This window comes from Anser brachyrhynchus, assembly GCF_964034855.1.
Source record: "Anser brachyrhynchus genome assembly, chromosome: 5".
NCBI classification, from domain to species: Eukaryota; Metazoa; Chordata; class Aves; order Anseriformes; family Anatidae; genus Anser; species Anser brachyrhynchus.
The window spans coordinates 33,685,801-33,713,452 of NC_137699.1; the positions used below are offsets into that span (position 1 = coordinate 33,685,801).

Consider the following 27,652-nt stretch of genomic DNA (forward strand, 5'->3'; position numbering starts at 1 on the left):
AGACACTTTGTATCAGACAGGATGTGGGCTGGTTAGTTGGAAACAATCTACAGAAAAAGAAAAGGCAGCACTGAGTCTACCTACCTACTGTTCAGACAGGCACATTATCTTATGCCTCTGAAAACTGGATAGCTAGAAAGAAATTGAGAAAACATTTCTGTACTGTAAGGGTGGCAGAGCACTGGAACAGGTTGCCCAGAGAGATTGTGGAGTCTTCTTCTCTGGAGATATTCAAAACCCCCCTGGATGCCATCCTGTGCAACGTGCTCTGGGTGATGCTGCTTGGCAGGGCACCGGACTCGGTGATCTCCAGGGGTCCCTGCCAACCTCAACCACTCTGTGATGCTGTGACAAGTTACTAGACAAATCTCTTTTGGGACACCTGTTGGGTACATTTTAACCATCTGCAGCATTACAGATTGATTCAAAAACAATTCCTTAGAAAATGACAACCAAGCATTAGTAGTGGCATATATATTTTTAGATCTTTTACTTTCATACTACCTCCAAATGTTTGCTGTCAACATCAAACCTATATAGTGGAAGTTTATGAAACAAACCAGCAAACTAGCTTCTCACCGATTAAAACCCAAAATTTCAAATGGAAACTTTACTTACAGAGATCATCGTGATCAGAGAAAGAGGGAAAAACATTCATACATTTGTTTCTTAAAGAACAAAAATGGATTTTGATCCTGGCTATCCCAAATTTCAGTTTTAGTCATACATACAGTAATTTAGCCCTTCATGTTCTCTCCTAAGAATATCAGCAGGGCTAACATCGAGTTGCAAGAGCTAGCTATAAGCCTGTCCAGCTGCAGGCAGTTAATTTTAACTTCTCAGGAACGGGGGTGGTTTTGGTGCATGTATGTGATTCCATGATTGGTCTTAGTCTGTTTTAATGCGAGTAGTTTTGAATCACTTAACTCTATCTGAACCTTATCTGAAATGCCTGGATACACTATGCCCACAAATTCAGTGTATTCTAAAGTTAAACAACCACAATTTCATAATTTTGTTTGAAAATGTACTGCCTTCTAAGATGCTAAGGGAAACAGAAAATTACAAATCTCATCCAAAAAGCGACAAGGCAGGAAAATCTCCATATAAAACCAGAACACAATATGCACAGAAAAATCATGACAAATGACACTCAACAGAATGGCAGGTGAACTTAGTCCTTCTCTCTCTGGTATAAAAAATCCATTGTGCCAATGACACTGCATCTTCCAAACAGTTATTGGCATCATTAAATGCTCTTAGTATGAAGTAAGAGCCATTCCCACCTGATGACAGTGCTAGATATTAAAACAGGAAAAAACGTAGAGCGAGGGATCAGACAGTCTTTTCCATCGTCTGAACACGCCTGATTTAGACTGCTTGATTTTAATCACACAAGACCTTTCTCTTCTTTCTAATAAAATATTATACATATATTTCCAGTTGATTTCTTCCGTATTTCTCCAGTACTATTTCCTTAAACAAAAATGCATTTACCTTCACACAACTTTCTCAATGCTTAAACTACATATCTTAATTGTTAATGACACACAAGTGGGAAAAAAATCACTGCATATTGCCAAATCAAAGGATATTTTATGCTACAATTTTATACGTTTATGTAAAATCCAGTCATAATTATTTTTTCTTTTTCTCAGCGTGAATAATTCCCCCCCTTTTTTTTAAGATATAATAGCTTCTTATTGACCTCTGCTGCACGTTCTCCAAAACAAGAGGCTCCTTCCTCCTAATGCAGTAGTATTATTATTCAAGCATTTCCAATGAAATGTAACACAGTATCATTTTCACAAGCATTACATTCAGCCATAAACATTTTAAAGAAAAGTAAATCAATCATGTAACACAAGACTGGGAATCTTTCAAGGGGTTCTGGTAAGTCTGTAAGTACTAAGAGCATAGTTTCAGTCAGCAGATCACAGAGCTTGAATTTCCCTGTTACTTACAAAGCATTAATTGCTTTGGTTATTCTAAAAAGTTTTCAATGCATGAATTCATATTGAAGTAGCATCCATAGTAAGTTTGCATTATTTCACATAATAACACTGTAATAACATGACCTTTTAGCAGGCTTGCTGCTTTTTGAAAAATTTAAAAGCCCTTCTTAGTGGATTATATTAAGTATATTAAAATGTCACTATTAAGGCAGTATATATAACTTTATTCCTAAATTGAATTACTCTGAAAATAACCATTGAAAGCACTCTCTTTACTGACACAGCCTTGGAAGATGTACTATTTACAAAAGTTGGCAGCAAAAAACTTTCTGGAGAGACAAAATATATGATTTTTCTTTACATGTGAGTGGGCTTGTCTTTGTTGAAAAAGAAGGCACGTTTTGATTGAGGGGCAATGGGAGAGAGAATCTGTACACACATTCTGTGTATAAAAGGAAGTGACTTGACTTCAGAGTTATACCAACATGAATAATAACAAAACACTCTTAAGGATAAGAGCTGGTTTATTTTATTCAAACGAGAGGAAGACCTGCCTTTCAGTTTATAATTACTTTCCAAGTACGACTGCATCAATGATAGAAGGGTGTAGCAGTTTTTTGACTGTTTCACTAGAGGGCTCTTTAACTTTGAACAAAACCTAAATTTTCAGAACCCAGAAGATGACCTGGAAGTTAATGCATGAATGCAAAGTGTGGAGTACGGAGAAATGCACGAGACTGCTTTTGCAGTCATGTTTCCTGACAGAAAAGATGAGACCAATGATACAGCTAAGAGTGAACCAATGTCTGCTTGTGAATATTTCAGGACACGTTAATATACACTTCATTGTTCTATCTTAGCTTCAGAATAATGTTAGTGTTTAAAAATGTCTTTTTCTCTGTTAAATTTGTGTCATTTTTTCAATATTCTTTTATCAAAAATGCAAGTACCTAAGTCTTACACATACATTTTTAGAGAGCAACTTGTTGAGTTAATGACGGAACTAACCCAGTCATGTCTTACCCCTCTGTTTCCAGGAAAAGGGAAGACAAGAACCATAACTTGTCAAAGATGTGGTTGTGATTCCCTGAAATATGCATAAAGCAAACTTCAGCGGTGAATTCTGCCATCTGCCTATCCAGGTAAACATGGGCTGCTGAGATAGCGACAACAGGAAAAAAGACTTCACATACCCTGTTTTATTACAAAACACATCCCTGCACTTTCTAACTGTTTTATAAGTAGACTTTTGGGATTCTATATATTTAAGCAGTAGAGACTTTGAATCAGCTTGGAATTTCCATCTCAGTAAAAGTGGACCACTTTCTCTGGTGAGTTCTGGGATTATGTCTCTAATCCTATACTGTAATGAAATTTAGTGTATCTTTCCAGTAAAGACACTACTTTCTAATATTCAAACTTTGCAACTACCGTTGTATACTTTTAGATTAATCCTTGCAGACTCAGGTAAGTATTATTAGATACGAGTTACATTTGTTTAGAAAACCGAGCAGAAAGAAAAGGGAACTGTTTTCTTATATTTTGTTCACAGATACAAAGACTGTTAGTCTTTTAGAAACAAATTATTTTAATCATACACCTCATACTGTGCATGTAAAGTCTTTACTATTTCTTGAGACCTCCTGACTATGGGCAATCACTCACACACCTGTGAAAAAGGTGATTAATTTGCTAAGCTTTTATTTATTTCTAAGAAAGGTGATACTGCCTCCCTTCTTTTCCGTGACATTATGATCTGACTTCTAATTACTATTTTGAGGTAACTGCTGGAAAAAAAAAACACACAAAACCCGTATGTGCATATGCACAGAAAGAGAAATTCATACTGGTATACTAAGAGGCTGAAGTAAAGGTTTGTAGTTTCCTGTCTGAACCTTTCTTTGATTTTTTTTGCAGTGAACTTCACATTCAGAGAGGATAAGAATTGTTGTAGCAATTCTTACCTGTGATCCAATCACATTTGGAGAGGGTGCAGTAGACTGCTGCTGCTGTTGATGGTGGTGCTGCTGTAGCTGTTGTAGTGGTTGCGGCTGTGGTGTCTGTAGTTTGTTTTCTGACTGTGCCAATGGCTGTATTTGAAATTTACTATCTGGCTGTTCCTGCTTCACTATCAAATTCTTTCGAAGCTGTTCCACCACTCTTTTCTACCAGATAAACAAAAACATAAACAGAGATGATTATGTTTATTTAGCTGCATATGTTAGAGCAGATAATAACACCTAAAGCATTTAATGTAAATAAAGAACTACTCAGAAGTGGAATTTCTCTTGGAATTTTAAAAATTGGTGTTATCTAATGGTCAGAGTGCCAAAATAGGCCACAGAGTGCTGCTGTCCAGCAGGGTGACCTAGCTGTCCTTGCATAAACCCACCCTAGTTCAGGCTGTTCACAAACCACTGCAAGACCTCATTAACATGTTAACATTAACTTGTTGACATTCAGATTCCAAAGTCTCCATCTCCTTCAGACATGCACCACCAGGCACAGAAACTGCGCGCAGAGAGAACCAGTCTGAATGTGGTGCAGGGAATAGGATGGGCATGGGTGTGTGGTCATTCTGTTCAATATTATTGTCATCTGCAAGAAAATCAGATAGGGCTACCTACATGGGAAACAAAGTGCAGATTTATTTCTCTCAGCTTAAATGCTTCCTATTACATCACAGCTTTCATGAAAGTTGAATTGATTTCAAAGAAAAGTTTTTTCTCTTGGTAGCCATTGGGTATCCTTAGACAGTAACTCAGCAGATCTAAGAGCAGACCAGGTGAGCTACAGGCTAACATACTATGTTACCACATGGGAAGTAAGGGCTCACGATTTATGTTCACATTATACTTTAACAGAGACATGAGTGCAAACACCACAAGACTTTTTACCTTTTTGGGGTATGATAGGAAATAGGCATTTTTTCCAACACTCTAACCACCATCAAACTAGGATAGCTTTAAAAAGATTCAGACGTATACTTAAGCCACCTTGATCAAGAGTAACTGTGTACTCCAAAATGGTTATACTACACTGCTGGCTTTGGAGGAGAACAGCGAAGAGTGAACAAACATGGCAAGGGCTGGCCTAAGCAAGCTCTATGAGAAACAGCCATGGTCAGGAAACCTCAGTCAGAGCCTCACTCTGGCAGAAGGGGCTGCCTGAAGCACTTCCACTTACATGGAAAGAAAAAGGAAAAAACCTCCTGATAATACCAAATCTTTTGATACTTGTCTTGAAGCATTTGTATTAAGGCACAGTACAAAACAGAGACAGAATGAAAATGAAAAAAAAAATAATCTAGCTATGTACAACTAACTGAAACAATCTTTTCCCTCAGATTTTTTTACAGAGGATTATGAAATTCTGAGCTAATGAAATATCTGTTCTTTATGTAGTTCTCATTCATATATTTTGCACTTCTGATTCTGACTATGTTGCTTATGATGGGTTAAAACTGCCATGCCTAACACACTAAACTTGTACCTCTCATCTAAAAGGAGACAGCAAAAGGTGTGGAGCCCCAAACTGACAGATTTGAGAACTGGAACTTGCGAAAGCGAAAGAAAACAACAAATCAACTAAAAAATTAACTCCTGTTTCATAGGACTGAAAGATATGAATTCATAGTGCTGACCTTTGTGCAGAAGACTGGATTTAGCAATTAAGAGGTGTACAGGAGGAAGACTACCTGCCTTCTAAAATTTTCTCCCTGGTATTACTGTGACAGTACTGCCTGGAATGCACAATAAACTCCAAAACCAAGAGAAACACAGGCCCAATCACACTGAAAATTCAGTGGATGGAAGAGCGAAGTAACTATTTTACACTGCATCAAGAAAAGTGCTAAAAGCTGTCAAAACCTCAAAGCTGGAAATCGTTTGTTCCCTCCTAGAACAAGCAGAAAATATTAAGAGTATAGAAAGCATTTTTCTAATTCAGATATTTTACATAGTTTTAAATGGCCTGTGTCTATCAGTTCATTCATACACGTAATAACTGAACAATCATTTAAAATTGCTTTCTGAAAAGATCAACCATGTTAACATGCAAACTAAAGTGCTGTGTCAGCAAGCAGATAGAAGAGCTGAAAAGCATTTCCAGAGATCAGCCCGAGGGGGAGGAGAGGAGAACAGAGCGAAGTAGGAGAGGAAATACTGCAACATAACTGTGTGCTACCTGCCAAAAAATGGACTGCACGGGAGACTTTCGGTAATTACTGTACCCAACATGAACAGGAAGGGAGTTTTTGTCTTCCATAGCCGCCTGAATGAGATTCAGTGATAGGGTGCTCTTCTACTGATTCTCTAACTGGAGAAAAGCAGCAGCAATGGCACTATAATTCATTTCCATCCTGTTCTTTGCACTGGGAGGGAACATTAGTGAAAGGATCCAAACAATAAAAGGAGAGAGAGGGGGGAAAGAGCGAGCCAGAGGCAGGCTGCAGGACTCCTCTGCCACCCACCCTGCTCCACAGCACTCTGAGCTGTGGGGAACGCAGGACCGAGCGCAACTTTTCGTGGCACCTTGCGCAAAAACTAAGGCTCAGCATGTTTGGCACAAAATGGATAACACGAGCGGAACAACACTGCTGCTCTGGAAGCCTGTGCTAGTCTGGTACAGGCTGCCGAGAGCTGCCAGGCAGCAGTGCATCCTGCCATCCATATCCATTATGCAGATATTAAATTGGAAGAAACATCTAATGCTTTTAAGATTCAGAGCAGTATAACTGAAGTTTGCAGAGCATGCCAATTGCTTACGCAGTTTATTAAGCTCCTTCTACCAACTGTCAGTAAAAATACCACAGTGCCACTACAGAAATCATTTTACTATCTGAAAGGCTGTTAGGATTACGTGCTTGTTAGCACTTATCAGGAGCGGCTCCGAACAACGTATTCCGAAATTACTTTGCTTAATTACTCAAACCAGACCAGACGCTCAGTGCCCCCACACGGGCACTAGGCCTCAGGCCCGCGCCCGTCTCGGCGCCTCGCGTCCTCCTCAGTGCGGCTGCCGGGCCGGGGCCTGGATGCCGCCGCGCGCGGCTGCCTGCCGAGCCTCCTGCTCCAGGGGAGAAACGGGGGGGCACTACAAGAGCAAGTCTTGTCCACGGTGAGGCTTCGTACTTCATTAAAGCAGTGCTTTAAAATTCCTGTGGGTTATGCGGCTGCTCTTAATTCTGAATGCAGTTTGTGCCGCAGAACGTGCAATCCGTACGTCTAAAGTTCACCAGGGCTGGCGCAAAGTCCTGGTTACACAGCTGGTAAAGCTGGGGAGATCACAGTTACCTAAAAGTATCACAGAACCTTTAAGAAATATTCCCAATCACTGCCATTTTTCCCTCCCATCCTTTTTAAAGAATATTTAATTCCTATACTCTTATGGACAACTTTGAAATTTTAAACTGAGATTAACTCAATCATAAACATATCATAAACACAACATTTTTCTGCATGTTAGAAAGCTCTAAAACCCACACATATTCCTAATGTAGTTTCTTTTCCTGCAATGCTAAAAATATGTGAAAAGCATTTGTCTTTCAAGTTTACTGAATTCTCTCCAAAGCCTCCGTTTACAACCAGAATGTGAAAGAAATTAATAATCACATCCTTTTGACCAAACTGTATTCTACCTAAAAAGTAATTGCTAGCCCTCTGCAATGGTTACGGTCAGACTGCTACAAAATCTGTTTGTCGAGCAGTGCCCCGTAAGTATAATGCATAATTTAACAGCTCTTGCTGTCTTGACATCTTCATAACTAACCTCATCAAGAACTCTTCACACCACCGAGTTCACAGAGCCCTGCACATCTTATATGACCCTTCCTTAAAGGTAATAATTGTAATCAATACTGTGACATTTAGTGATACCACTTTCTCATTCACGGTACAGGCCAGATCGTAACACAGCATTAGGAGATTATTTGTGTTTGATTAAGCAGAAAATCTGCTGCTGTCTCTCACTGGCCATATATCTGTGTCCTGGTGATATAAGAAAAGGTGTCTTCTCTGCTCTCAAATCAAAAACTATCATGAAAATACTGCCATAAGGTAAGAAAGTCCTTGAAACAAACTTAAAGCTTTAAGTATAACATTATTAGCTAAGCATTATTTCCACTTTGATCAATCAATTGATCAATTAAAAAGTGATACTGTGCGTACAGCAAGTTTTAAAATACTACATCCCTTGTTGTACTTGTTAATGCATTTTCTTTTTCATCCAAGAAACATTCAAAAAAGGTTACCTATCTAAGGGAGGGTCTGTTTTTAAACTTCAAAAATCTATAAAAGAGTAAAATATAAAAATCTCAAAAAAAAGAGAGAGAAAAGTAAAGTACTAAACAGCCTCTAAGCGCATACCTTTAGTATCACAAAACCAGAGCTGATGTGGTTTGAATTTATCGACTGCCTGCTCGTGACCTGCTTTCCTGCTCCACCGATTCCAGAAGTAAACTATTAAGTGTACCCTGTTCCCCGTTCCCTGCAATGAACAAGAAATGCTCTCTGGGATTTAAAAGTTGCCAGTTGTTGAGAATGAAATGGTGAGAGGAAATTGTGATTTCAAGTAAGCTCCAAATTGGGAGTGGGAAGGCTGGAGGGAATTTCCCTGCTCTGCAATCTTCTTTTGCAGCCTCACGCGCCTCGTCTTGCCAGCCCCCATACCCTGCCGCGCTACCCAATGAGAAGTGAAAGACCTCTGCTTTTACATAGAGTTTAAGGTTATTCTTTAAAATGCCACGGGTGTGCATTTTGGGAGTAGAATTCGGGAGTGGAAAGATTGCAAGCAAGGAGAGCAATTGTACACTCATCTACTGGTTTAAGATAGTATCGGAAAATTATGTAGTGAAATCCAGCTATAGAAATCCGTGACACAGTACTCCACAACAGTGAAGAAAAAAATGTTGTACAAAAAACATGGAATTTAATTCCATTGACAGATTTAGCAAAAGACTACAGAAATATTTTCAGCTACTTCTGTGATAACCCTGTATTTTTATCACATTTTGCACCTCTGGCTGTGCTTGACTCATATCCAGGTCTTTTTATCAACTAAAACAAAAAATCAAAACCAACTGAATTAGAAAGAGCATTATTCCCATTTAAAAAAAAAATAAAAAGTGTGGTACAATTTCCTGCTTCTTAAAGCTGTTCAAACTGCCACCTATACATTTTAGCTGAAAAGACTCTCTTGGGGGGCAGAGGGAGGGGATGCCTGTGCTCTCTTAAGGGATGTAGCTACCAATGCAAGCAGTGGGACTGCAAGGTTGCCTCCCCCAATGCCTAATGCCTTATTGGACATTATTACTGAAATGTACGTTATTTCTTTTTACAGTTTGATAACCTAACTCATATTTTTCCAAGTTTTGCTGTTGTTGTTGTTAAACATAGACATCTTGACCACAGTGAAGGCTGCATAGCCAAAACACCACTAACCGTCCCAAAGAGCACAACCTCCCATGTAACCCCCAGAAAACGTGGCTAAAAGCACTACAGAAATACAAGGACTTTTCTGCATGTCTACAAGGAGATGCTGAGGATGCTACAGGAACTGAATGCTTTTCTTCATTCTACCATGATGACCCAATGTAATACACTGATAAATATACTTACAGAACAGGTGAGAGCGAGACAGAGACTAAGGCAGTACCATTAATTTTGCTATGCCCTAAGCTCATGAGCTTACTGTTGCAGTCTTGCTATCTTTAATGCAATTACTTAATATGGCAGAGGGTGCTTTTTATAAAATGGAATTTAAATAATTTTTCATTGGATAAAAGTGTACTTTGCCATTTTGTCAGATAGTTATATAGCATTGGCACGATGTGAAAAGTATTTTTGTCATTAAAAATGCTGATAAACTTAATACACTTCATTATGTTGTAAACTATTTAAAATAAATACAACATGTGTGGTTCTGATACACAGTTCACATATGAACATACCTACTAAAGGTTTTTCATTTAGAATAGAGAAATACTTCTCAAAGTTGCTAGAAATTATTCAGAAATGGATTATGTAAGTTCTGAAAATAATGTTCATTCCTTCATCCCTAATGGAGGAGAATGCTTATCAACTTTTCTATTTTATTTAAATTATAGATAGATTTATAAATGAAAATGACTGAAAATAGCTGCTGTGCTATTCTGTTTTATTTGAGTTCCTGATTGCTTTATTTTCAGTACTGTGTCTTTCACCATTTGCAGCACCACAAGACCAATTAATTTTTTGAAGGTAATGCTGTACCGTGAAATGCCTTATGCATCACTGTCTTCTCATTTTAGAATCTTTACTGTGCACAAAGTAGGGAACAGACGCTGAAGTACTAGGAGCACCGCATATACTGTGTTTTCCTTCAGCTTATACATTAAATAAATATAATATCTCTGCTTCCTTACCCCCAATACTTATGTTAATTGAAAGAAACTTGCAAGAACAGCTACAATAATCAAATAATGAAGCAATTAATGAATGGAGAATTAAGTATATGACAACAGGCAAAACAGAACAAGGAAAACAGTTTAGTGCAGTATTTGTAATGTAATTAAGGAGGAACGGAATGTGAGAAATGAAATTAAAATTTTAATTTGACAAGGTTTGACAAGGTTTTTTTGTTTTGTTTTAGGTTTTCCTGCTTCCCAGAAATACTTCTGAGTACAAATACAGAATGGTGAAAGATGTGGAGATCACCTCCACATGAAATGGCTAGGGAAATGAAAAAAAAAAAACTGAACTGCTGACTACCACAGAAAAGGTGCTCATTTTAATTTTATTTTGCCCATCTCCATATTGACTTCCCACATTTGTTTACTTCAGGAGAAAAAAAAAACTCCTTAGGAAAAAAACCAAACAAACTGGATTGTGCAGAAATGCAACAAGGTTTTTTCATAGTTCAATGTAAAGTACATTTCTACGATGTCTGACTGAACTTAGTTTTCTAGAAGTGTATAATATGGTTTTGTAAATTCTGCCATGGACTGAAACTTGGTATATAAAATCTCAGCATCAAAATCATCACGGATTATTATTCTTATGCAGGAGAACACACAGGAATGACCCCACTGGGAAAGTGGTTCACACGTATCTATAGTAGCCAGCAATCTAAGCTAAACACCTCTACCAGGGAGGTACCACTGCATCTTTCCTCTTACCTATGATTTATTTCATTATGTGACATCCTTTAATCTGAATTTATCTGAATTAAATAAGCACAGTAGAGCAATATAAGTTAGTGCACTTATTTCTCATTTTACAAATGATCAGCCTAAATAAAAGTCTGCTTTCTAAACTGACACCTCCTAATATTTTTGACTAGCTGAAATGGAAAGGACAGCCATCAAATAATTTTACAGCGCACTATTGCACAGTTAACACAGTCCCTTGAATAAAATATGAATCAGTTTCATCAGGATTCTTGTGCATCCCACAGCTATTCCCACGACTGAATCACACCTCCTCTCCTCCTTGTGAAAGGAAACACACACAGTTCGTGCTCACACACTTCACGCATGATCGGAAGTATCAAGCCAGATGACTAGTTTTATGCTACCACAGAATGTAAACTCGTTTTTTTCTTTTATGAACAGGAAGATCTGGATGCTCAAACTATATTGTATGAGAACCTGTTGATTGCCCTGATGTTGTCAACAGCATCTAATATTTCATTTCCACACTTTCTTTACAGAGATCACAAACTAACTGCAGAGCCTAGAGATAAGAGAAGGAATAAATACACAGAGACATGATACAGAGATACAGAACAAAGTAGACACTCATATTTACCCTGTCCAGTACTAGAAAACACAGAAAATATTTGGTGAAATTGAATGTGAACAATTTAGAACACACAGAAGCAATTTTACCCATTTCATTTTGCATGCAGCATAATCAACCTGTATCAAAGATCACATTATCACTGTCCTGCTGAATCTCTTCCAGGGATGAGATGAAAAGTTACATTCTCCTTGGGGATTTATCACTGTTGCTTGAACAGCAGTGGACAGACTTTTCCCCTTTCTATATTGTCAACCAAATACTGTTAAGCACTGATTCAGTTAAAACCTGTCACTAGCAGTATCACATAGCAACTCGTTGTTGAGCTCTACTTCATAGGCAAAATGAGTTATCAGAGCAGAAAGCTGTAGTTTCATTTCACTTAAGTGAGAGGTTTTTTTCCCCATCTCCTAGTCACTTAAACAGTATACGGACAGATATTCTGCCCAGCTAAACATATCTACCATGCTGTTCTCTTTAGTTAACCAAGCATGTTCAAAACAAAGAAAAGTGCCTGCTTCACAGAAAAGACATGAAATTGAGTCAGTACTACAGACCAAAATTGCTGGCCTTTCATTGTATCAAGGTTTGTGGATCAATCAACAATGACTCTAAAAAAAAAGAAAAAAACGTTCTTCCTTAGCCTCCCAATTTAAATGGAAAAGAGAGGGAGGACTTTGCCCCCATGTTTGTTTATCTCAGTGCAAATAATACCTCACTAAGGCTAAGAGTACTCAAAAACTGAAGATTTGGTGAACTTCTATCTCTTTTAAAAACAGTCAGGAATTCATGTTTTACCAAAAGCACGGGCAGCTACCTTTCTGACAAAGGGTGCAGGGCTACTGGAGACAATTCAAAGGAAAACCACAAACACAGTCAAGGACCCAACAAACATCGCTGCACAACGTGAAGCTTACTGGGGCCCAGCGTACCCAGTTTATCACAGACAAGGTTGAGAAGTGACTTCTCACTGAGTATAGATATTTATACACTGACAAGACTTCTGATGATGGGAGGCCTTTAGTTTCTCTGAGAAGTGTAAAATGATGATTCTGTGGTTGCGACTTGAAGGTAGACAAATTCAACCTTGAAATAAGATGCAAAGATGGTTAAATGCTGGAACACCTTGATGTGGGAGGTAATGGCCCACCATGGTTTGAAGTCTTCAGGACAAGGTTATGCAGCTTTCCAAAGGAAATGCTTAATCTAACTTTTGGAGGAGATTGTGTAGTACACGTGTGGTGCAGAGGACCCTGTATCCTGGAAAGCTGCTGCTCATTCCCTTCCTTAATGGGCCACGGGGAGAGTACAAGTGCCAGCATTGTTCTCGGCATGCTTCTCCAGCACTGAGCCGCCACATAAATGCAGCCTTACTCTTTAGAATATGAACATGTGCAGGGGCACTAACGACCTGATATACTCAGGTTTGTTTTTTCACCTTCCTCTAAAACATGGGAAACTGGCAAAAAGTAGAGAAAAGAAGCTAAGCAAAGCATGCTAATCTTCTTCCTTTGATGCCTTTTATTGTATGTCCTGCTTACATATTCAGATTCTTATTGATTCCAGACTTGGAATGGGATTTTTTTTTCCCAGGTCAGACTTGCTGGGATGTTATTTTTCCCCTCCACTGCAATGCAGAATGTGGACTGCCTGCTAGGATTAGCTGGGCACATTTCCCCATATCAACCTGCTGACATTGCAATGGCCTTCAGAATAACTGGCAGCCCATTCTGCCACCTGTTTTTTGGCTAAGGAACACAAAAACTTTGTCTCCTAATGACGAAACTGTCCTAGTCTCACTGAAGTTAGATGTCACACAGGAGCACTGGGGTAGAATATAATGTCTTCTAACATGCAGAAAGTCAAAGCGGTTAATCTCCTTGTTCCTTTTGGTTTTGATGTGTGGCATCTTCCATCTACTTCCTAGCTGTAGTTTCCCAATTGATGTTTATTTATAGTCTTTTAAAGAAAAAAAAAATCTGACTGATAGATCAAAGAGAAAAAGCATCTTACATATGTTATAGTTTTCAACAGTTGTATATAGTTCCTAAATTAATTAACAGGATCAGACATTAGTATCTAATCCCAAATTATGTATGTAATCTAATCTAAAATTTCAGTCAGTTCCTGGAACACAAATCCCAGTAGCTGTTCTTGCTGCCACCAGAGCCCTCTTCTATGAAAGCTTAATCCTTTGGGATTGAAATGCCTTAGGAAGGTGCCATTACTTCATCAAGCAAGGTAACAGTAATGTGAGGAGCAGAAATGAAGAAGCCACATGTGGAAGACAAAGATCTTTCTGGCTTTGATGGACACTTCACAGGAAAATACATTTGAGACGTGATATATCAATATGGACAGTATGCAGCAAGAAGGATAGTACTGACAGAGGCCATATAAGGGAATGTAAACATTCTTTTCCATAAGTTTGTACTACTTCTTCACACTGTGCTTGCTTGTTTGACAGTTATACCGTCATCATTTTAGACTGTTAAACCTCTGCTCTAGGGTTTATAAAAGATCAGAGCACTTGTCACTCTCAGTGCAGGTAGAGGGAGATAGAGTGGTTGAGCAGTTCATTTTTCTTTATAATTACACTCCATTAACCTTCCACATGAGAGCTCCCCCGTGCTTTCATACCAGCAGCACCAACTGGCTCTGTTTGATAAGGCTCAACAGAGTCTGCAAGACCTGCACGTGTAACAAAAGGGAGACTTCAGCACTGCAGACTTAGCAGAAGCCCGGCTGAAGCCCTGTTACTTAGCGCGGACACATTCAGCTAAATTACACACAGATGGACACCAGCCTCGCCCTACCCACTTCCCTCACTACTATACTCCTTGAACTTTGTAGATACATGGTCTAGCATTTGAATGCTAAATGCAAAACTAGGGAATTATTCACTATAGGGAACTGAATATTTACCATGCTTTCACCTCACTGCGGAGACCTGCCAAGAGAAACGCACTTAGAGCATTAAAGCATGCAGGGCAATATAAAAGAAGTTGTCATTACATTATAATTAGATCATGTTAGAGTATGCAACCAGCGTACAGAGAAGGAAAATTACTTTTGAAATTTAAATCTTTTTTTTTTATACACTTTCAGTATCTGGGATTGTTTGTTGTACGTTTTGAAGACCACACTGGTTAACAAACAGCATTATATTTATCTATAACCTTCTCAACGGTGACCACATAAATGATAGGCTCTTCTAAAAAGAGAGACTTCTTCGATTAATAATGTATTCTACGGGAGTTTTAAACTCAGTGCCAGGAAAGCTATTTTCCATGTGCATGAAGGTAGATTAGCATTTGTGTATACCGAGCAACGGTGTCGGCACATGCTTACACAGATAAAAGAGAAACAAATTTGGAAGGAGGGATTGTAAACAATCTGGAATAGGATCCAAATTCTTTAAAAAAATAAATGAAACACTACAAAATCTGCACTTTGAAATGACATTCTATACTATGCACTGGAATTTTTAACTACTTAAAATGTTTTCACAACGTAAAGTTGTATACAGAACTGGCCTATAGAAGTGAGTGATGGTGATGTTCATTTTGCTATTAGCTCCAGTATCCTTTCCCTTCCCTCTCCTGGTGTTTAACATATGGTGATACTGGCATCTGCATGTATCTCCATAAATAAATATAACTTACTTCTTTCCTACGGTCAGTTTCCCACCTTCAGCTATTTTGAAATGATCTGCTGTTTTCTATGCCTTGGTAACTGTGAAGTGTCTGAAACAAAATCTGTTTGTGCTGCAAGCCAAGACACAAATCCAGCACTGTCCTTGTTCATTACAGGACAGGAATTTTATTTCAGAGTTCTCGTGAGCGTTGCCAGAGATTCCAATCAGTACCAAGGAAGCAGAGGTGGCACTTTATCTTATAACAGAAAGGTAAGCACTGCTGCTGAACCCACGTAAAGTACCCTGAGGAGACTTGATTTTCAGAGCAATCATTAAAGGCTCTTAATGTAAGTCCCACTTTCTACATTTAAGTAAGTTTTTAACTATTTTGGACTTCCTTTTGCAAATTTTCTTAAATTTAACCTAAAGACACCAAACCCGTCCTTACTGAAATTTAACTTGTGTCATTTAAGCCCATCTAATATATGACACGAATTCAGAATCTATGGATGTGACTGAGCACAGCGATTCCCAAACCGTCAAGCTGCTGTGTTTGCCTCAGGAAAGCAGAACAGTCAGAGGACAGTTAGTTCTTCTCTCCAAGACAGGCTTGTTCAAAGTGGAAACACAAGTACTTTTATAACATTAATTTCTCGGATGAACAATGAATGCTGTTGCAGGGATGCATTTGATATCAACTAAGAGGCAAGACAAATTTTGTCAGATGTAATTTCTCTACTAAAGATGATGTTCATTCTCAAACCTAATAAATCTGAAACAATGTAATTAGGACACTGAATAAAATTATCGAAAGCATCCATATCTCTTGTTTTTGAAAAATGTATCTACAGTGGCTCAGTGCTGTAATGCAATCCAGTCTTGTTTGAGCTGGGATTAAAATTTGTCAGGACAGTTAGCGCAGCACTTTGAAGGAAGGCAGAATCTTATTTTTGCACCACACTCAGCTCTTACTTCTGTAATAAAGAATTTTGAATTTCTGTGTTTATGAACTGTATTTAGTGTCTCTGCAACTTGCTCTCTCATTTTTTTGGAGTATGTATCGGAAGCATTGAGTATTGAAACTGTTTTAAAAAAAAACATTGCAGAAGTGCTCCTGCTTCCTTGGCCATCACGGCTAACAGCATTTGGAATACTCTTTTCTGACAAGTGGACCAAGCTCACCTAAAGAACACAATCTTGCAGCTGATGGGACTTTTTTGTTTAACTCTTCAGCTGTGAAATGTGCCTCTCCAGAACTTTTCAGCAATATTTGTTATTTTCCTAATATCTCCTAGAAAATATTCCAGAAGGAAATACTTTGCAGTACAGTTGCCCATCATTCTCTTTTTACAGAAGACCTGTCAAAAATAACGCAAGTAGTTTACCTTTTTTGTTATGTCAATAAAGGAGATCTCTTGAGAGGTTTGGGAGGCTGCAAGGTGGGGCAGCAGATCTGTTATCTGTACTTACAGAAATATGCAGTCTGATGAAGGACTCCTAGAACAGAATTGCGGTGTCTTTTTACACTGTTTCTGTAATAATCCCTGGAAGACTTAAGGACTGTTGGGATCACAAATGTAAATGCAAGAAACCCATGTTAAATGTTGGGAAAAGAATCTTAGTCCAAGTGACTGAAGCTCTGTGTATTTTGGGTGGGGTTTTTTTGAGTATTTTTGTTAACAGTTGTTTTTTTCAAGCTTTAAAGAGAGCCCGTGAGTGCTACAGATTTAAAATGAACTCTAAAGAAGCCTTTGATGAATTTCTATAACATTCTCCAGGGAGTTTTCTGTCAAAGAGAGGTAAGAAATGGAAAATAAGCTCTCTTATAATTCCTCCTTATGAAATACTAAATATATAATAAGTGTGTATTTAGGGAGAAACCAAGATTTCTTCTTTGCCTCTGCAGACCCATATTATATTTAAAAGGCAAATTAACTTTTTTTTAATGATGATGGCAAGGATTAAACAAAAACGACTGTATATTTGCACATGACGAAGAGCAAGGGTTGTTTGTTGTTTTTTTTTTTTTTTGAGACCATATGCGCGGCTTGCTACATATTGCAGAGAACAGGCAACATATTGCTCGATGAACGCATTTTGTGCTTCAAACCAGTCTGACCAGCTAAACCTGCACACAGAGGTATCAGACTCAGAAATATTACTTCATTGGTCCTAACTCAGCACTTCTTGCGTGACAATTCAGCTGTGAATATGTTTGCAAGCATTAGCTCAGAGCGCAAGGACTTCTAAAAACAGCATCAGCCGGCCCCTCTCGCGTGTATCTCGAAAGACACCTCTCACGCTGGTCTCTAAGAGCTGCAAATCACAAAACAGTAGTCCTCCTCCCCATGGTTTCGCACTGATGGATTTTTTCTTCTTTTTTTTTTTTTTTTAAAGAAACACATGTTGCGCTGTTGAGAAAGGCTGAAAGATTACAGAAACCTAGCAACTAAACCACGGGCTGCTGGAGCAAGCCATCTTGCTTTGTGCCCTCGGCTCTGGCAACTTCACTCGTAATGGGGGCTCAAGCCCCGGTATTAGCCCAGAGAACTACCCTGAAGCAGCACTGGCTTTGGAACCAGAGCCTCATTAAACTTTCCTGCACGTAATGTGTACCCCTCTTAAATTAAATACAAATCAGTTCTCGCGTAACCCTCCTCCTTAGGTAACCTTTGTAATAGGAGGGAGCTTTGCCATCAGGGAGCAGGTGTGGCGGGCGCTGAGGTAGGGGAGCCGTGAGAGGGAAGAAGCAGCTGAGCTCCCATTGCCCCTCCTATTGCTTCTGAGTAAAGCAAACCAGTGCTGAGATGTAGGGGTGCTCTGGAGGAAAGAGCCTCCGCGTTCAAGAAAATAAAGTGTATTTATTTGCTCATTTTGATAAAACTATCCTCTGTTGTATTTCGTCTCGAGTTGGGGCAGGATGTGAGGAGAGGAAAGAGGCTTTTAAAAGATCTATTTTACACACCCACACACGTATCAGTAAATACAAGCAAGGGCATGAAGTAACTGGTGATCTAACTTACCTTTAAAGCGAGAAGCACCAAAACCAAACTCTGAGAAAAATATTAACCAGTGGTAATAAAAATGTCAGTGTCAGATAGGTGGTGCAGAAACGCAAGAAGAAAAGATTGAAATGTGCAAACAGAAATATTTGACTTGGCGCTGTATAGGCAGAATTCATTACGAGCAGAGCAGGATTTTCATGGTAATCGTTTGGAGAACCATATATATATTTATTTATATATATACGCTCGTATCAAAAACACATTTAATCCAAAACACATTTGTCAGTCTACACAGGAAGACAGTCACACTGCCATTGATTGCTAGGAAGCTCCGATGGAAAAGAAAAACAAGCTCCAAAATAATCAGGAAACACAGAAAGGAGAAAGAAGAAGCAGGTGCTCACAAATACAGGGTGCTCGGGCACAATGTAAAGCTGAACTGAAAAGCAGCAAAGTCTGGCAAGCAAAAATTACTCTTTTCTAGCTGGCAGGCAAGGCTTGCAAGAGAAAGCAGTACACCTTATCAGGCTGACTTGGTTAAAAAGGGTGTGCTTTCGGTCACCTGAACCTGTTTTAAGGTCCCTTCTCAGTGCTAAGCTAGGACTATGCCCCGAGAGGCATCTGAGTGACACAAGGAGTGCCGGGCACAGTTTATCTGAGATTTTTTTGCAAGGTATCAGACAGAAATAACTACCTATTGAAAAAAGAAAGTCCAGGCTTCATATACACATATGCAAAATCTGACCAATAAAACATGCCTGATTTAACCCTGCAGACACTCTTAATTGCGTTTCCTGTTTTGTTTTGTTGTTTTGGTAGGTTGCGCAATTAGCTTGGGCGCTCTGCAGGGCAAAAACCCGGTCTGCAAAAATCTTTTGAAATATTTAGCATGCACGGGTCCTATGTAAATGACAACAATAACTCAGTGGCCTTTTCCTGCTCTGCATTTTGAACACATTCATTATGAGCTAAATGAATGCTGCAGGACTGTAGCGTTCTGCCTCCACATTCCTCGTCTTCCTCTTCCAGTTTACCAGAGCGATGACGAAACCGGAGTTTTTGCTCCGAGCCTTTAACACTCTCAGCGCAGGTTCTCCCGCCAAGTAGCTCTCCGAACCGGAGCATCCATCTTTTGCACAGGGGCAGGAACTGATTTCCCCAATCAGTTTGAAGCAGAGCAGAAGCCTGCCCAGTGACCCACATTGCTCGAGAAGCTGCACAGGCAGCAGAGGCTACAGAGGCAGCTGCTTTTAGGCCAGCAACAGCATGCTCAGCATGAACAGCCTGTACGAAGATTTTTTCTCCCACACACAAAACCAAACTGTTCCCGTGCCCTCTTTGTGCTGACTGAGCCTGTCTCTCAGCTGACGAGCAAGTCGCTATTTAGAAAACAATTTCTCAACCCCTTTTTGGAAATTCACAATCGTTCCCAATTGGCTGCGCTGGTTAGTATTCAGCGGCGATTTCGCAGGCTCTTTGTCCCGGGGAGGAGATGCTGCCGCTCACCAGCACGGCCGCAGAACTGCTGAGCACACAGCTGGAGCGCGCCTGGGGGAAGGGGAGCGGCGCACGCCTTCGCCGATCCCTCTCTCAAATCCATTCCATTCACTCCGTTTTGAACGATCGCTCGGCATGGCTGCTGTTCTGCAAGTGAAAACTTCTGGCGCGTTTGCCGGAATTATTTAACCGTTCTTTCTTTAAAGAGGCCAGAGGATCAGAGGAGAGAAACGTTAAGCCCCATGCATGTGCTACATAATTGGTTCTTTCAGCCACTCGCAGCGCGGATGATTTGCAGTAACGTGCTCCGCACCTCCTTGCGAGTTAGCAGCCCGATCCAAGACAAATACATCAAGAAAAGAGAGAAAAGAAAAAGCTGGGGACAAGATTAACCACGCAAGCTTGCCTTTTTCATGACGCTCACGTTTTTTCTATTACCCTGTTGCCAGATATTCAAGAGAAAACAGGGTGTACTCTTAACAACTGCTCCAACAGGCCACGAGGGAATAAAACCAGTTAGAAACCTTTCTGCTCGGCTCTTCACAGGGCTCTCGCTCGTGCGCGGAAAACGTCACTTTGATGCCCTGTTTGCATGCCATTTCCAACAACAAGGAGGAGGATGGAGGTCTCCCGTTTCTATGACAACCCAGATGGGCCACAATACAAGATACTTACAAATGTTCGACTGCAGGGATGCCAGATCAAATTAAGCTAGAGTTTACATTACTTCATAGAAACTAAAAGGAAAGAAAAAACCCAAACAAAACACGAATGTCAAGGAAGGATGACATTTCCTCAGCGCATTCCAAAAGATTTCTGAAAGTAGACGGTGAAGAAAGGAGGGATACTTCTTTACGAAAATAAATAATAATGTCAACACAAACAAACTGAAACCCTAATTTACATGAGTAAATGTTTTCATTAAAACTAGACTGCTGGAAAATTACCATCAGACATCAAAAGCGAAAAACAGGTCCCAAAAATAACATGATTTTATTAATTTACTTAACTCATTAGGAACTGGCAAATTTGTCATCCCACTGTTTTGCACGGCTTGTTGAACTCCACGAGTTACATTTTGTGCTACAGCTTGGGGTTCTCCTGTTTACCCCTGCTCTGGTCTTCTACCACATTTTGCCACTCGCTTGCAGAAAATACCCAGTATTGTAACTGAAGAAGCAAAATTAGCAATAGGGAAATATTTTAGTAATGCTAGCAAAACTGCAAAAGCATGCCATGTGCGTGCTTGGTAACTTAACTGGTCAGTTGCTAGAAGGGTGGGCTTAGCTTATTTCCCAAAGGCAGCAATGCCACCACTATGCACTGACTCACTGTTCTGGGAAGGCCGGTGACTGTAGCAGGCAAGCTAGTTTAGGCAACATGAGTAAAATGCTTCCTGGAGAAATAACCCGCAAAAGCTATTTGTAAGCTTTTCAGCTGTGACATACACAGCTGAGGTTCCCATAACAAATCAAGCTAAAGATTTTCTTAAATGTGTATTTTAAGGCATGCTATTTTGAAAATGTGTGTATTTTAATCTCCCGATGCAAGCTAGGTATTAGTCACTGTCCTCTTTCAAGTTACTTTCTTTCTTTCAACCTAATCACAAGGTAGTTAATAGCCTTCATTAAATATGTGATAGCCAGCAAGGCTCACAGTAAGACAGATCACCGTGGACTTTTAGAGGCTTATGTTCTTTGGGGAGAGGAGAGGCAGAAGAGGACAGAAAGGCTTAACAGCTGTGCCTAGTCAAAATAATCCAAAATTAGAGGGACTGTAACATTTAAAATTGGAACAGGGAGCTTTAAAATCTGGGTCTGTGCAGATATTTTTAAAAGCTTTATTAAAAACTGCAGACACTCGCTCTTCATAAATTGTTGCCCTTTTCAGCACCACTACGCAGTACTATTCACACAGGGCTGGTCAGCCTGCCCTGGAACTACAGGCTCTTCACCCGGGAACACCCAGCGTTTCGGGGGGAGAACAGACCCTTCTCGCACCCAGATGCCAGGCCTCCCTTTGGAGTACGAGCCTCTCCCTGTACTTAGCATTATAGCCAGCACCTGGGGACGGGCAGGAGCATTGGATCCACAGGCTTAGAGGACGTGCTGAGGATGGGGGGAAAATAAGACAGAGGTACCCCAGGGTTAGCATGTGTCAGTCTTCAGCCCCCCAGCACTCCTCCCATCTCTCCAACCCGTTCTTTTCACGGTCCCTCTCCACCACCACCACCACAGCCCGCAGCTGGAGGGCTCTCACCTAACCAAGGGCACATGGCGCCGATGGCCAGGACGGGGCCGAGGCTGCCGGCAGAACAAAAGCAGCCTGCTGCGCGCCTTCCCTCACACAGCACAGCAGCATGGAGCTGAGGAAATAACGCAACGATTTTATCAGCACCTTAGAGAGAGCACACCAGGGACTGACGTGTGCCCAGAGATACTGCAGAAATTGGAAGAGAAGCATTGGAGTGGCTCAGTGCTGAGGGCTGAAGATCTGAGGGCCAAAACTGTACATCTGTAATAAAAATTAAAATACCTGGCAGCTCTGCTCAGCCAGCGGGAATTAACTGGAAGTAACTAATTAGCATGGGGAAGGGTGGATAAGGACACAGCTGGGCATGATTTGCTTTAAACTTGGGCTATACAGCTACAGCTGCACAATCGCATCCTGTAACTACTACCTGTGCTTGTCATATAAAGTGGAAGAGAAGGGACAGCACAATGGAAAAGAAAACTTGCCATGTGCTAATGCCTACCAGAACTGCATCAGCTTAATGGGAAGAACAGAATGAACTGGAAGTAATGGTAGGGAGGAGCTGAGCTGTGAGTTGCAAGGGAGGGCAGCACAGCAGTGAAGAAGGCGCTTGATGTCACAAGGTTAAAGTTACTAGAGCCATAATTTGGTGTAATTATACGAGACTGGGACAGGTATCCATGGCAGTGGATTGCTCTCACAGACCCTATTGCCAACCACATACCCCAGACCTTTCAAAGCACGAACTTCCACTCCACAATGATACGGCACTGAAGAAAGTTGTGCTTGCAAATTGCACAGCATCTGCTATTCCATGGGGTCTTTCAGCTACATGCAGCTCTGACAGCATAACTGATTACTGACCCCTACAAGGAATTTGTTCTTAACAACAAAAACAAAAAAAAAAAAAGAAAGAAAAAAAAAGAATATCAACAAACACAAAAGTTTTAAGGAAATTCAGCAACAAAGATCTTTATTAACGTGGTGCTACAGCTGTCTGGTGAAAGCTGGTGCTCATTTCAACTATCATATTCAGTGACACCCAAGTATCTGAAACTAAGAAGGTATTCAGGTATCAAAACATACATTATTTTATCCTCTCTGAATGATGCTCCGAATACCATCAAGGCTAAATGCACAGAACAATGTTTGTTGTTGTTGCTGTTTTTGTTTGTTTTTAGAAGTTGCAAGGAATATACTTGCTTCAGCACCTTAGCTGAAGCAAGGTACATATCACAGCACAGTTATTTTCACAAAAGTCACCTACCCAGGCTGGTATTCAACTCTTCTAATACTGTAATTTAAAAATAAATCATTTGCCTCCATGTACAGTCAACAGAAACAGATGGATGGCTGAATAAGTAATGCTCGGCATGTGCCCTGTCTTCTCAAATCCCAGACATGCGTTGGACTACTTTTTACACAGTTGAAATTAGAAACCCCTAGCTGACAACCTAGGGAGAATGTCTCACCTTCCTCAGTCCTATAGACCCCTCTTTACTGTCCCATTACCTGGATGCATATACTGCTGTTTAATATTATTACTTAATTTGTCCATCATTAAAAACAGCAACCACACTCATCTTCCACATCGTTGCCTACAGTAGCGATCACTTACAGATGTGTATCTGATGCTAGCACAGGCGATACAAAGCAGCACCTCTACCCTCACTGACATTCACTCTGCTTCACAAATACCACCCACCTTTTCCTCTCTGACTGACAGTTTTCGATTACAACTCAGAGCGACTATTTTCAGCCTGCTTTTAGCTTGGAAGTTGCTGTTTCCATTTTGCAACTGTAAAAGGCTTGTGTTCCTGAATGGATGTCATTTCTTTGAATCAAAGAGATGTTACCACTTCTTACAAACTTTGTCATGGTGAGATGATTCATAACAGATCTCGCTGGATGTTTATGCATCTCTCTTGTTGGGTTATGAACACAGTGGAGGAACAAAGGGGTTACCCCATAAAGTGTCTAAGTAATCCCCCTAGAACAGCTCTGCCAAATGATCCAGCTAAATACTTTCAACTTGAATACTGTTTTGACTGACTTCAGTTTATTACTAATGTATTTACATGTAGTTCTTACAGGCTAGCTTCATCATCAGAGAAGACCAAGCACTGGGTTTTGTTGAACTTAATTCTCTGCAAGGGCACCATTGGAAACCTGTGTTAAAATTTCTAATGTTACTCATATAACATTGAGTCTAAGCCATCACTGACACTTTTAGGGGAAAAAACTTTCAAGAAGCAGGTCATCTCTCCATTATTGTTAAAGATTATAAGACTAAAAAAAAAAATCCTACAAGGATCACCATACTTACAACATTTTTGTCTTCTTGACTTTACGACTGTACTATAATACAGAAAATTGGCTGCACAGGAAACTAAAGAAGCGTGTTTTTAACAGCTGGTAAATGATAATTTTAGAAGTGAGCCAGTATTATCAGTCTTAGAGATGCACAAACAATAAAGTAAATAAGACCTCTGCAAAATTCACATCAAGTAAAAAAAAAAACCCTATAAAATACATCAAAGTTTGCTGAACAGAATAGGATGAAGTTGATGAAAAACAGACAACTTTCCTGCTTCTATCTGGCTGTTTACAAAAAGAGAGAAAGCAAAGATATTAAAATTTATAGAACCAAAACCAGTTAAAAGTAAGCCTTTCCACGTCCAAATATTTAAGTGGCTGCATCTGTAAAATGTATCCTTCTTTTGGACTTGACATGTTTCAGAGATACCAAATTGACGCTCATGTTTTCAGTTATGTGAAGTCTTGGCAACACTGAGTAAGTACCTTTGTAAGACAACTAAATATTTTTGCTGCTCTATTTTGTTCAAAACCCAACTACAGCACCAAACTCTTCTGCTTATTGTTCTCTGGTTTTGTGTTTTTGCTTCCAAATCTCCTCTGTTATACTATGTATATGCGCACAGCAAACACATACATTCTCAAAAAGCTTTCCTCTGTAGATGTTTCTGTGTTCATTTTTGATTAATTAAGGTCAGAACAGACCTCAAGAAAGCTGAATGCTAACTGTCAGTGTAAAACAAGCAGTACAGATAAGCTCACGCTGTTCAAAGCACTAGCTGTTCCGTGCCTCTGGAAGAATTTGCCCTCATCAAGTGTGTTTGTATGATCAGACCAAAAATTACTTTACCAGAACATGGAAGTTGTTTTAGTAGGAGGCGCCCTGACATCCCCAACAAGTGGTCTCAACATGGAGAAGTAACTTCATGCACATAAATAGGTCTGTCTGTATTAAAACAAACAACCAAACCAATGGCTTGCACAAAGTTTTGTGCGTTTTAAAATGAGCTGAAACTGATGAAAGAATACATATATTATATACACATATATATTTCTAAACCCGCAGCAGTGAGCTAGCCCAGCAGCTCTGGGCAAAGAACTAAAAACCACGGGCCCTGCCAGGCGCCTCCCGTATAGGCCGGGCCGGGCCGGGCCTGGTGGTACCGCGGGGCGCTGCGGGCCAGGCCGGGCCGGGCCGGGCCGTTCGGGAGCGGCCGCCCCCTGGCGGTGCCGCCATCCCGAGGCAGCCGCAGCGGGCCCGGCCGGCCCAGCGAGGCGGGTCCCGGCCGGCCGGGGGCAGCTGGAAGCAGCCGGGCTCGGTGCCCCCCGCCGGCAGGCCCGGGGCCTGCTGCTGTCCGGAGCTCGGCGGCCGGCAGGTGGCTGAACCAGAGAAGCCATTAGCTGTTTGAGCATAATCACAGTTCTACCCATTGCTATGTCCTGCCTCTTTCTTCCTTCTCCCCACCGGTCTCTGCCCCTGTGTGATTAATGCATATTCTCTCTCCTTTCACTGTGCTATGAGCGCCCAAAACAGGACAACAGTTATTACTGTATTACAACTGACAGACTTGAAGGGGTGAGGGGGAGAGAGCAGCATTACTTGTGTTGTGCCATCCCCATTCTTCCAATTACTCTTTCCAAGGTTACAACTAAGATACAGCCCTAGTCATGAGAAGCTCACTATTTTGTGGATCTTCTGGGCCTGAAGAGAAGGTTAACAGCTGAGTTAGCTGCTGGTGTAACATTATCGTCAACAAATGTAAAAAAAACAGGAACGTGGCCCCAAATCACTGCAATGATACAACAACATGGCTGTAAATTAATCAGACTCTCACACACTTTTCATAAAATATCTGCATATGTACACACATAAAAGGGAAGTGTGTAAGCTAGCATTACTCTTAGCTCTACACTACATACAAATTCCTAGATGCCTGGAAACAAATATTAATTTACGCATGCTCCTAAAAACAATCTGTCTAGCCACATACATGTGCGCAAAAAGATTTTCACATGCCAAACCAGCAACTCCTTTACCACTGGCCCGGCAGCCAGGCCTTCAACAGGCACCGTTCTGAGCTCTGTACCCGTACCAGCTGTCCGACAGGTATTCCAGACCTCTCGAGCATCACCGATTTCAGTGTTTCACAGCCTGAGTCAATCAATCTCCTTGACACACATCTCTGCTAAGCAGAAGTTAAGAAAAAGGGTGTTTGACAAAATACATGGCCTTAAGGAAGGTGCAGTGAACTATAAGGCAAGAAACGCTTCCTGCTATTCACGTTTTTGCTCACTTCTAATGGTTTATTGCTGAATCTGGTCACAAACCACTCAACCTGTAAGGGTGACAAATTATTCCTTTTGCCTGATAAATACATTAAAATAGATCACACAAAGGTATTTCTGCAAAATCAGACAAGAAACACGGTTCTAATACAACAGAAAAAAGACTTACCCATTCCAGCCCTTTAGACAACATGTCAAATCCATATATTTGATGCTAGTCAGGTGCCTCTCCTCAAAACAGGATGTGATTCCAGGAAATCCAATGCACACTCAAGTGTTCCTTTAAAAATAGCTGTGTTTTTGGCAAAAATACCGACAAATTGGTTTTGTTACTTCTCCCACTATCCCATTAACTCAGTCAAGAGAGAGCTGTGCTGAGAGCTAATGAAAGGTCCTTGTTTCAAACCTTCACATAATCTCCTTGCATTAGGACTGAAAGTAGCGCATTTGTTATGGTAGCCAATAGCAAAATCTGTTTCTTTTTTTTTCCAACAAGTTTTCTTTCAAAAATATCTAATTTAATTCATGTGAATATTTTCTTCCAAAAAGCATCATTGAAAAAAATACCATAATTGAAATTATAAGGACATAGAACAGAAGACAGGTGTTGGAAATTTCAGTCACTTCTCATGTATTTTGATTATGTCCCACACACCGTATGTCGCACGCACAGTGTGGAGGCTGAGACAAGCCGCCCTGCGCTGTCCCAGCAGCTCTCGGGGAGCAGAAGCCCAAGGGGCTGCTGGGTCAGCAGAAACTTCAGCACTGTAGAGAACAAGAAATTGATTTTTCTAAACTTCACAGTTCTGAGATGAATCCGCTGCCCCCAAACTTTATAAAAGACCAGTTAAATGAATCCACAGACTTGGAAAAATCCTCCTTTCCTCTATCCTGAGAGTTGCACATTTCAGAAGAAAAAAAAAAAAA

General features: G+C 40.3%; 1 protein-coding gene across 6 annotated transcripts in view; it reads right to left on the reverse strand.

The window, feature by feature from the left end:
• PHF21A (PHD finger protein 21A) overlaps positions 1-27,652 on the reverse strand; it is a 133,819-nt gene that overhangs the window by 23,503 nt on the left and 82,664 nt on the right. For all 6 annotated transcript variants that reach the window (XM_080592875.1, XM_080592879.1, XM_080592878.1 and 3 more), the window contains exon 6: positions 3,920-4,120. In XM_080592875.1, coding sequence (XP_080449001.1) covers positions 3,920-4,120 — 201 coding nt within the window. The remainder of the gene's footprint in view (positions 1-3,919; positions 4,121-27,652) is intronic.